Consider the following 11,861-nt stretch of genomic DNA (forward strand, 5'->3'; position numbering starts at 1 on the left):
AGAGCAGGTTGCAGGAGAGAGAGGTGACTGAAGACAGAGGAGTATGAACGGGAAGGAGCAGAAGGAAGGTATGGGAGGAATGGAGCGGTGTCAGAGTAGGAGTGGGGTGGCAGACACGGGAAATTCTAACACCCATGGGCCGTAGAGAAACCAAGGGAGGCACCACTCCCCAGACATCAGTACTGCTCAGCTCAGGGGAGCTGAGAACTGACAGTTCCAAGAAAAATTGAGAGACACCTGGCTATCCACACCCACCGCCATCACAACTGGTAGGCCTTGGTTGTGCGTCCTTCAAAACTTTAAAACATACTTGTACATATACTTAAATGAATTCTCATATATTACATAGCATTGACTGGTGTGTGTGCGTGTGCCCACGCACGCAAGTGATTTAACTTACAAATGTGAATCCAAAGCCATCGTTCTGCAACTTGCAGTTGGAAGTCAGGCGGATGCTTTCGAAAGCTGTGAGAATGGCCTGATGCATTCCGTTGGACTGCCACGCTTTATGCTACTGGATGCTAAGCCACGTTGCATTCATCCATTTCCTTACTGACGGGAATTTGGAGTGTTCCCAGTTTTTCCCATCACCAACACCCTTGTGCATGTGTTCTTGTACACTACAGGTACCAGCGTGTCTCCGGAAGAAGTACCAGGCATCGGACTTGCAGGAGCATAGAGGAAATAGATTCTTTCTTCCTTCCTTTTAAAGATCTTGGGCTAAAAGCAAGGACTCTGGAGTCAGATTGATTGGTTTCAATCCTGCCGCTGATCCCCACGAGCCGAATGACCTTCGGCCAGTGGCCGAATCTCTCAGTGCCTGTTTCCTCACCGGGAAGAGGCCAGTAATAGTTGGTACTATAGTTAAAGGCGTGTCACGCGGATGCATTATTATTTATGCCCAGCGCTTAGAAGAGTGCCAGGCACAGAGTGCGTGCCGGCACTAAGTTGCTTTCAATGGATTCTGCCAAATTACCTCCCCAATGCGTCTCTTGCACCACCGCCACAGGGGTTTGCTCCTAACCTCTCCCACCCTCGGAATGGTTAAGCTCTTTGAAGGTTGTCAACCTAGTGTATGAAACCCGATTCGTGGTTTTAGTTCACATCTCCAGGATCAGCGGTGGGGAGCACCTTTTGGGGTGTAACTGGCCACTGCGATTTCCTCTTCTTTGAATTTGCCTCAGAGACGGGGAAGGGCTAATGGAGCGAGGCCAACCCCAAGTCTATCCGCCACACCCGCATGCCAATAACGTCTGCTGAACCACATTTAATGGAGCAGTTGAGACAGAGACCTTACAGAACGAAAATACGATCCCTTTGCTCTCTGGCCGACCCCTGATCACTGACTGCAGGACTCCTGTGCCCATTCTCCTGTTGGGTCTTAAGGCTTGCGGTGGAAGGGAGGCTGGCAAATGCTTTCGGCGCGTGCTAGGCATCCAGCGCCTCCATCTTGACGTTTCATCCTCACCACCCCTGGAGCCCGGCGCCCTCACTCCCCGACGCCCTCGACCCCCTGTACACATGGGAAACGGAGGCTCAGAGCTGTGACTCTAACCAGAAAGGGGAGGCGGGACAGGAGGAGGCGGGCCCAGAGGCTTGACAGAGGGAGGCACTCCCACCAACCCCTTCACCAGCCAACTGCCCGGAACGCCCAGGGGCTTGCTAGCAAACCAGAGGCCCTCGACCCCATTGGTTAGGTCTCGACGGGGGCGGGCGAACAAGGCGCCCGCTGGTTGGCGGGTGCCGGACCAATGAGGAGGCCGCGGCGCGGGCGTGTGAGGCGCGCTGAAAGTGGCGCGTCCTTTCCTTTGAGGCGAGCTCGTGCGGCGCGTGAGGAGGCTGACGCTCCCTTCTGAGCGCCGGCCGCCTAGCCCGCCGAGACCGCGACCGCGACCCAGGCCATCGACCGTCCCCCCGGTTCCGGGGCTGCCCGGGTCGCGACATGAGCTCCCCGAATAAGATGTCTGTGTGGGGAAGGCTTTTCCGCCCAAAGGGCAGGGAGCGGGCCGGCGTCCGCGAGGCCGGCCCCGCAGTCCAACGGGGACCCGCCCCAGGCCCCGAGACTGGGGAGCCGCAGAGCGGCGAGGGCGCAGGCGGCTTCCCAGACCCCGAGGGCTTCCAGTTGAAACGGGAGATGGTGGAAGCGCGAGGGCCCGTGCTGTGGGGCCGCGAAGGCCGACCTGGCTCCCCTGCTTACCACAAGAGGGATCTCCTGGACCTGATCGAGGAGTCTGAGGAGGCCAACCTGCAGCAGCTGACCGACCAGGACGTGCTGGGCGTCCGCAGGTACCCGACCCCGGAGAGCTCCACTGCCTTCAAAGAGTCCACCGTGTGGACACTGCGCCTCGAGGCGGGTCCCGGCGGTCGAGGAGCGCCCGGCCAGAGCTGTGGGGAGGGGCCGACGGCTCCAGCCGGCCCTCTCGACCTCGGTAGGCCTGAAGCGGGCCGGGCCTTGGGGAACCCTAAGAGAGGCACTAACCGTAAGTTGAACGTGGCTGCGGATCGCCAGCGGCGCTCCGCGGAAGGCCTGGCCTGGCTGCTGTCCGACTCCGAGTCCTCAGATGAATTCAGTGAGACACAGCTGATGACGGTGAGCACTTACCGCAGAGGAGGAGGCCAGGCCAAGCCCAGCAGACCCGAGGATCCCGGGGACACTCCCAGACACTCGAAGTTCCAAATCAGGGAGAATTTCCTTCACGTGACAGGCTCTTCCCTGTCCTTGGCTCCGCGAGGACTCTCTTCGGTTGTGGAAAGGCAGGGCGTGGGAGAGCAGGGCATCTCTTCCCCTAAGAAAATGCAGAGCGTGCTGTGGGGCAAGGGGGGCAGCAAGCCCAGCTACGCGGGAGCTGCTGCTGCTGCTGCTGCTGCTGCTTCTGTTTCTGCTGCTGCTGCAGGTGGCCTGCCGCGGGTCACTCCTAGGAAGAACGGAGCCCAGGAGAAGAAATCCGTCGGGGGAGCATCCAAACTTGCCCTGGGGGGAACCTTCGGTTCCCGGGGGCAGCGAATCTCGGCAACTCCCGTGGAAGCGGCCACCTTCCCCCCAATCTCTGGTATTCCGCTGCCTGGGAGACCCAAGAGTTATACCTTGGTCCTTTCGGGAACCAAACAGTCCAAGCACAGCGGCGCTGGGAAGAAATCCGTGGTCAGGTGGGCAAGGGAGTCTGAGGCGGTGGCGGGAGAAGATAAGGACCCAAATAGAGACCCAGCCCCAAAGGGCCAAGTGAGTAGGCCATGCTCCTCCTCTCTCCCCACTCTTCCCCCCCCCCACAGCACCCAGGGCACACGTCTACACCCATGCTGCCTCTATCCACCCCTCAGAGGTCAGCATTGGGTGCCCCTCGGTCACTGGGTCATTACGATGCCAGATCGGGCTCCTTTTCCTAGGGACAAACATTAAGGTAGCACTTCGGGTGTCCTGGGCCCGGTTCTCCACCCTTGGCCTCTTTCCAGCCTCCTCTGAGAGACTTGGGCTGGGATGGAAGGGAGGGCTGGTAGCTGAATTGGGTCGGGGGATCCCTTAAAAGCTTCCCCAGAAAGCCTCAGTATTTAGACTCACCAGCTTCCTGAATCCTCCTTCCTAGCTGTTCCCCAGACCTTCCTTGCAGGGGGCCTGGGCTTTCTCAGTGTCCCACTGTTGTGCCTAGATCAGCTCTGCCTGCTGGCCTGGGGCTGACTGAGGGAGAAAGTGCTAATGAGATCAGCCTTTCAATTCCCTTCCCAATTCCCTGCCTCACCCTGGCCCGAATCACACAACTCTCTCTCTCTGTCTCTCTTTCTGTCTCTGTCTCTCTGTCTCTATCTCTCTCTGTCTCTCTCTCTCTCTCTCACACACACACACACACACACACACACACACACACACACACACTTCCTTAGTCCAGATCGGTGAGAAATTTTTGTTTCAGCTGCTAACTCACAGGCCAGGGACATCTTGTCTGCGCATGCATCGTAGAAAAGCCAGCAGTGGCGACGTCAACACCAGAGGCCCCCAAGATCCAGGAAACTCAGAACCCTTGGCCCTGAACCAGGGAGAAGTCATGCCCAGGGGGCCTGCCCCCTCAGGTGAGTGTCGTGGGTTTGATATGAGGGGAGGGAAGAGGGGTTGAGGACAGAAACCTCTGCCTCTGTCTCTGCCGGGGGCACAGCCTTGCTCCCAGGCAGCTTCTCCCACAGGAGACGGGGTGCTGGCAGGGCTGGCCTTGAGCCACATCATCCTCTGTGTGGGTTTTGTGCGGCCGGGGTGATCGTTGGCAGTGCTCCGGGTGTAGACTTGCAGGGGAACAGCCTTTTCTGTTAAGTCCTGTTCGGCCACATTGCTCTCCCACGTGCTGGCTGTGGCTGCAGCTCTGGGAGGGTCGAATCCAGAGCCACATTCTTTGGGGACCACAATGGCGAAATGGCTGCCCCCGGGGAACAGGGGAGGCAGGCCCAGAGACAAGGTTCCGGATGCTGGGCAGAGCAGGGGCGGCTGGTTGCCAGCAGAGGATGGTGCTGCCTCACCTCACTTTAGAGCCCGCTTGGCCCTTTCCACCTCACTGGGAGCCTGGGAAGCTGGATTGTGTGTCCTTTCCCTCTCAGGTGACCAGGGGCCACTTGACCATCCCCCAAGACCGGAAACGCAGCAGCAGCCACTAGGAACGCCCTGCTGTCTTTGGGTAATGCTTCCTCTGCATCCTGGAAATGCAGGCCCAAACTCGAGGGTGGGATCTGGGTCCAAGTTCAGCTGACATGTGTGGGCGCCCCCCTCCCCTGCCCCCATCACGTACCCCACGGAGGGAGCCCACCTCCTTTCCACTGAGGAGCTCTTGCCAGTCAGGTCCCCCGGCTTTGGGGTGGAGGGCCCAGGCGAGAGGAGAAGGTGGAGGAGAGAGGAGGCCAGAGTATAGTAATCATTTCTCTTCCTCCTCTGTCTGCTGGCCTAGTGTCTCGAGCTAGAGAGAGAAGTAGTCAAACTTAAGGAGCAACTTGGTATGAGGAACCAGGACCGGAGAGCGGTGTCATAGTGCAGAACACAGGTGGGCACCTGGGGTGGGGCTGGGCTGCAGGTTCAGTCGGCCAGGCAGGGACCAACATCCCTATGGGGAGAACCTCTGAGACCTGGCCCGGCAGCCGGCTGTGCATGTACAACTAGGCATGTGTACAAATAGCAAAGTACTGTCTGGACTGCATGCACACTTTGACAACCAGACCAGTCCTAGGGAATGTCCTTCTGATAGGACTTTTAGAGATGCCTCGTTGATTTTTCCCTTGAACTGCTGCTTGGTGTGGCTTCTAAGGTTCTTGTTGGATTGTTTGTTTGTGTGTGTGACAAGTTCTGAGTGGTTGTGGCACGGCCCACAGCATGAGAGCTGCTGGCACATTTTGTTTCCCTGTAGGTACCAGTTCCACATTCAGTTTGGGTGGTGGGGAGTGATCAGGCCCAGAGCTCTTTGCATCGGGTCTGGAGGGGTTTCAGGTATCAGGGCTAGGCGGTTCCTCACGGGGATAGGGGACAGGCTTCTGTATCCCTGTGTCTGGAGCGCCTGCTAATGCCTGTCCCTGTTGAAGCCGCCATGCAGTACCTGGCTGACAAGTTGCAGACCCTTTGAAGTGAGTGTTACACACACCGTACCCCTTCCCACAGTCCTGGCTGTTGAGCAGGGCTGGGGCCTGGCCCTGGCTTCAGGCTCTTCCCTGACTCTGCTGTTTCACAGGTTGAGCCCAGCATCTTCCTGCAAGAGGAGCAGCTGGTACCTTTGGGGCCCTGGAGCTCTGGCCAAGCTCGTTCCCTCCTGTTCTGCCTCAGCTAGGGCTTCCTCTCCCTCTTGTTTTGCCCCCGCCCCGCCCCAGTTTCACAGCAGTTTCCAATTAAAGTACCTCTCATATTCTGTGTTCTGCCTTCTCTCTGGAGGGGTAGGGGTTGGGGTCGGGGTAGGGGTAGGGGGCCGGGGCGGGGCGCTGCTCCACGTTAGAGCCTTTTCCAGAACGGTATCTGTGGCATCCTGTGGTGGGGACTCTGGGCCAGCCTCTGCTACCATCCCTGCAGTCAAGCCAGCGGAGTGTCCCAGGTCTGGGTCCTGTGTGTGCTCTGCCTGGCCACATTGGCACGTCCTCCCTTTCCCCCGAAGGCCCTCTTCTAGCTCTCTCCAAACCCCCCTCCTCCTCTGGGGTCTGGCGATTCCCATTCATCTCTGCCATTCACCCTTCCCATCAGCAGGAACTCATGACCCCCTTCCAGAGCTCCAATCTGGAAGCATTCACATCCTCCCTGCCCTAGCCAGCTGACCACCCTCCTCCAGCCGGGTCGTCTGTACACCCTTGAGTGGAATTTGGCCCGTCAGGTTCTATGGCGAGTGTGGTTAGTAGGTCTGTGTTGTTGCATGGTCCCCGTCAAATACTCTTCCACCAGCCCCATGACACAGATATTCCTGGAAATGATATTTCCGTATCCCAGCTCAATCTCCCAGACTGCCTCTTTAGGACACACGAGATTGAGTCTGAACTCCATGTTCGATTTCCCCCTCACTCGAGGTTGGGGAGCACTTCCTTCCCTCAGCCAGGACCCAGGGCTGTACCAGCCTGAGACTCAGAGGGACAGACTTGTGTTTGAGTGAGGCAAGGGTGGTTCTGCCTGACACCCTTCCCGAGAGACCGGTGTTTTACTACACAAAAGGGGGTATGATGGTAGATTGGCTATTCAAGGTTGGTGACGGTGTGTCCCTGTGTGTGAATAAATGTAATCAGGGGTAATCTCCCTTGAGGGAGAAAGATGTGATTCAGGGAGTAAAGGGAGTAGAGGCTGGTCCACGTTCTGTAAGGCATTGAATGAGCAAAAGCAAGGTTCGGATCTGTTTTGTTCAAAGGTTGTCGTTAAATTCCCAAAACATAGGAGGGGGATGATGCAGAAGTCACCAAACCCCACGACAGGCTGTCGGGATGCTCGAAATGTTGGATTCGCTGGAGGTGGCTCTCGATCCTACTCTGTGATCCTATGATGTCTGACAACTACTGTGGGTGTGGATGGAATGAGATTGGGAAGGGTGGCTCCTCAGAGTAGCTCATCTTAGAATCAGGGGACCCATATATGAGGCCACCCAACATGAGCTACCCGGGACAGGGGCAGGATGGGCGCAGTGAGGATGGGAAGTAAGGAGTGACTGCACCTGGACAATGGGGAGCACTTGGGTCCACCCTTCCCCCATATTCTCACCCTGACTCCCTTCCAGAGTCCATGGAATGAGCTCAGGTGGACAGACCACAGGTGGGATGGGACAGTCACAGACCTCAGGGTCAGAAAAGAACGTTCGTGGGACTTAATCCTTCCCCTCAAGCCCCTCCCTGGAGAAGGTGGGCTTGATTGCTGCCCAGGCCTCTGGCTGGATTCCTAGAATGTACCCAGTGCCCCACCCAGCCTGTACCAGGCTTATGTTTTAACCCCTCTTGCTCCGGCACTGCTCCCCACTGAGCTGAGGCCATTACCAATGAGTGTGTGTGCACTTCGAGGAAACAGAGCTAGCTTAGACCTTGGACCTGCCTCTGACCAGTAGAGACAGTCATTCCAGGTCATGTGTCCCTGCAGACACTCTGGAGAGAGTGAAGCTAACTACAGGCTGGAGACAGCCATCACAGGAACTCGCTTCCCAGTGCACACTATGGATGTTAATAGAATGTTAACAGAATGTTCATAGAAACCTTATTCATAGTCACCCCAAACTGAAAGCAATCAAGATGTTATTCAACAGATGAACGAATAAAACCATACATCTATAAATGAAACATTTTTTAACGATACAAAGGAAGGAACTCTTGATACATGCAACAACTTGGATGAGTCGCAAATGCATTATGCTAAATGAAAGAAGCCAGTCTCAAAATGTTACATACTGTGTGATTGTGTTTGTATAATATTTGGAAAAGGTAAAACTATAGGGATGGGAAACAGATCACCAGTTATCAGAGATTTGGGATGGGGGAGATGGTTTGACTACAAAGCAGCAGAATGAGGGAGATTTTGGGGCTGATGGAACTGTTTTGTATCCTGATTGTGGTGATAGTTACACAAATCTGTCCATGTGTTAAAACTCATGGTACTGAAAACAAAAAGTTAATTTTACTATGTAATAAATCAAAATATATGTAACTAAAAAATTAAATGTGTCATACATAAAGGCTTGGGAATCATAATGGCATGCAAATAGTACCAGCATTCTCAAAAGTGACATTGAAAGTCAGAAACTTTTCAGCCTGAAATTATATATCAGCTATCAAATAAGCATGAAATTAAAGGTAATATTAAAGGTAATACTTGTTCATGCAAAGTCTTAAAGAAATTATCACCCATGGTACTGGAGAATGAGTCCCATCAAAACACTGTGGTAAACCAAGAACAATGAAGACATTAGTTCTAGGAAGCAGAAGATCCCACTTAGGGGTTTGGTAAAGGAGTGTTCTAGGAGCGACACTCTAGGCAACCGATAAAGATTGAAACTGGGTCCAGGAAAGTGATTTCCAACAACAAAGGAATGGACATAGTTGAAGATTGAGAAAATATTGCCAATAGGCCTATGACAGAAATGTAAGCTCTTGAGGGAAGGAACGTCATCTGTTTTTCTCAGTGATGTAGCACCATGTGTTAGAACAGCACCATGTGTTAGAACAGTACCTTGTCAGCCCTCAATAGAGAATTGTTAAATGGAAAGGAGAGAAAGAGTGAATGAGAAGAGAGGAATTTGAGACAGCAAGTATACACCGACTCTTAAGGAGTTTTTATGTGAAGGTGAGCAGAGAAAAATGGTGTCGCTTGAAGGGAAATTGGAATCAAAAGAAGGTTTTCTTTAATTGGGAGAAACGACAACATACTTGTATGCTGATAGGAATGATCCAAAATAGAGAAAACTATTTATGAATGAGTGAAGTTTGTTTCTGATTGCCTGTATACTCTCAATGAAATGGGAAGCAAGGTCATCAGGTGAGAGCAAAGGTGGTCCATGATCAGCAAGTACCCCCTCAACTTTCCCGGATCATCTTGTGATCTTCTTCTTTCTTTTAAAATTTTATTTATTTATTTGGCTGCGCTGGGCCTCTGTGGCTGCGCGCGGGCTTTCTCTAGTTGCGGTTAGCAGGGGCTACTCTTCGTTGTGGTTTGCGGGCTTCTCATTGCAGTGGCTTCTCTTGTTGTGGAGCATGGGCTCTAGGCAGGCAGGCTTCAGCAGTTGTGGCACGCAGGCTCTAGAGCACAGGCTCCAGTAGCTGTGCCGCACAGGCTTAGTTGCTCCGTGGCATATGGGATCTTCTGGGACCAGGGATCGAACCCGTGTCCCCTACATTGGCAGGCAGATTCTTAACCTCTGTGCTTCCAGGGAAGTCCCGTGATCTTCTTGTATGGAACTTTTCATAATAAAGTGCTGTGAAAAATTATAAAGAAGTGCTTTTGTTCGTTAAAAGGTATGATAGGGCTTCCCTGGTGGTGCAGTGGTTGAGAGTCTGCCTGCCGATGCAGGGGACACGGGTTCACGCCCCGGTCCGGGAGGATCCCACATGCCGCGGAGTGGCTGGGCCCGTGAGCCATGGCCACTGAGCCTGCGCGTCCGGAGCCTGTGCTCCGCAACGGGAGAGGCCACAACAGTGAGAGGCCAGCGTACTGCAAAAAAAAAAAAAAAAAAAAAAAAAAAAAAGGTGATAAAAAGAGTGAAGGCAAGCTAAAAACTAGAAGATATTTACATAACATGAAATCATCAAAGAATTAAAGTATAGAATACATAAAGAACTTCCACAAATAAATATGCAAACAACCCAAGGGGAAAATGGGCAAAAGACACTAAATGAACACCTCATACACAAGAAAATCCCCAAGGCCAAGCATATGAAAAGCTGCTCAATATTATTACTAATATTATTACTAATCAAGAAATTGCAGATTAAATCTACAATGAGACACCATTTCACTATCACAAGATTGACAACAATTTTGTACTTTGTTAATATCAAATGTTGATGAGGATGTGGAACAGTTAAACACTGTTGATAGGAGTAGAAATTAGCATGACCCCATTGTAAAAACTCTGGCATGATCTAGTAATGTTGGAAATCTTCTTTCCCTATGAGATGACAATTTCAGTCCTAAGTATGAGCACTGGAACACAGCTTCCCAGCCATTTGATTCTATGGCTCACACAGAAAATGATGATTGTATGGCATACAGGAGTAAGATGACAAAATTGTTCAGGGCCAGAACCAAGTGGTCCAGGGGCTGCTGTCTGGCTGTCTCTGGAGATGAAGGCCTCAAAGTCCCAGGTCCAAAAGTTGGAAAGCTCTGCCCTGGAAGGCTCTTGTACGTGGGCACCAGGAAACATGCGCCAGAATGTTTATAGTAGCGCTATGAATAATATCTGCCCAAATGGAAACAACCCAAATTACCCATTGACAGTAGAATGGATACATAGGTTGAGATACAGTTGATTCTTGTATTTGTAGATTTCCATACTTGCAAATTCCCCTATTTGCTAAAATTCATTTTTAACCACAAATCAGTACCAGAGTGCTTTCCTCCTCGTTCGAGAGAGCTGTGAAAAATTTGAGTTGGTGGAATATGTTCCCAACTGAGGTCAAACAAGGTGACGCTCTGCCTTCTGGTTTCAGTCTCATACTGCAAGCAAGTGTCCTTTTCATGATTATTTGGTGCCACATAGTTTGCATTTTTGTGCTTCTTTGTTGGTGATTTCATAATTAAAGATGGCCTCCAAGCTTAGTGCTGAAGTACTGTCTAGTGTCCTTGAGTGCAAAATGACTATGACGTGCACTCAAGAAAATATGTGTGTTACATAAACCTTGCTCAGGCATGATTATAATGCTGTTGGCTGTGAGGTCAGTGTTAATGAATCAATAATATTTGTATTAAATAGAGTGCCTTTAACAGAAAACACACATGAAACATGATTACGCAGCGATCAGTCGATGAAAATGTTGTGACCAGCGGATGGTAGAACTTGAAATTATATTTCCCTTAGGAGCAATGTTTCAGGATTGCCTAATTCAGTGTTCATGGCAACTTTATAGACTGCAAATAACTATCATGATAATGAGAGTCTACTGTATATTTCATTTGGTGGAACAGTGTACAGCAATGAAAATGAACAAGTGCCTGCCACATGCGACAACAGGGATGAATCTCAGTTACACAGTATCACACGGGAGAAGTCAGAAATAACACAAATGATTCCATTTACATAAAGACCAAAGGATGCAGCAAAACCAACGTTGTTAGGAATATGAACCTATGTAGAGAATAACTAAAGAAAAGGAAGGGAACGATGAAGACAAAGGATAGAGGTTACTTCTGAGGAGGGTGAAGGGAAAGGAATTGGAGCTTCCATGCAAGGAACTTCTAAGGTTATGGTGACGTTTGAAAAAACACTGCTATAAAAGTTTACTGAGGGAATGAATGACTCCCAAATCTGTATCTCTCTCTAGCTCTGACCCCTCACTGGTGTTCCAGAACGAAATTTCTAAGTGCATTCCACCTGCATGTCCTATAAGAAACACAACCTTAATGTATCCAAAATCCCATCATTTCCCTCCCAATCTTTCTTTACTTCCTGTGTCCTTATGCTCCCCACCACAAAGTCACTCAAAACGGAAATGACTTCTGCTTCCTTGTGGTGGCCATAGAAACATGCCCCTCCGATCCACTGCAGGGAACATAGTAGATTGGCAAGTGCCAGCTGCCACTTCTCTGGCACCACCATTGTTTGTGCCAAGATCCCACATCCTCTGGGTAGCTCCCAGCCAGTGACTGAGCATGGGCAGGAGCATACTGCTTCAGGACAGGGACTCCTCTAAATGGCAGCTGTAGGTGGGGACCCAACATGGCCTGAACAAACTAA

The 11,861-nt window shown here is 51.7% G+C and overlaps 1 protein-coding gene across 1 annotated transcript; it reads left to right on the forward strand.

Moving 5' to 3' along the window:
- The first annotated feature begins 1,950 nt into the window (after positions 1–1,950).
- LOC117310201 (uncharacterized protein CXorf49 homolog) lies at positions 1,951–3,384 on the forward strand. Its single transcript, XM_073798890.1, has 2 exons — positions 1,951–3,220; positions 3,271–3,384. Exons 1-2 carry the CDS (start codon positions 1,961–1,963, stop codon positions 3,382–3,384), a joined length of 1,374 nt encoding a protein of 457 aa, XP_073654991.1. The 5' UTR covers positions 1,951–1,960.
- Positions 3,385–11,861: the final 8,477 nt, after the last annotated feature.

The sequence above is a fragment of the Tursiops truncatus genome, chromosome X, assembly GCF_011762595.2.
Source record: "Tursiops truncatus isolate mTurTru1 chromosome X, mTurTru1.mat.Y, whole genome shotgun sequence".
NCBI classification, from domain to species: Eukaryota; Metazoa; Chordata; class Mammalia; order Artiodactyla; family Delphinidae; genus Tursiops; species Tursiops truncatus.

Bases quoted from the DNA above. Each gene is read 5' to 3' on its own strand.
- LOC117310201 (XM_073798890.1), top strand. From the start codon at position 1,961: ATGTCTGTGTGGGGAAGGCTTTTCCGCCCAAAGGGCAGGGAGCGGGCC. The intron at 3,221-3,270 runs GTGAGTAGGCCA...CCCCCCCCACAG, and splicing joins ACCCAGCCCCAAAGGGCCAA to CACCCAGGGCACACGTCTAC.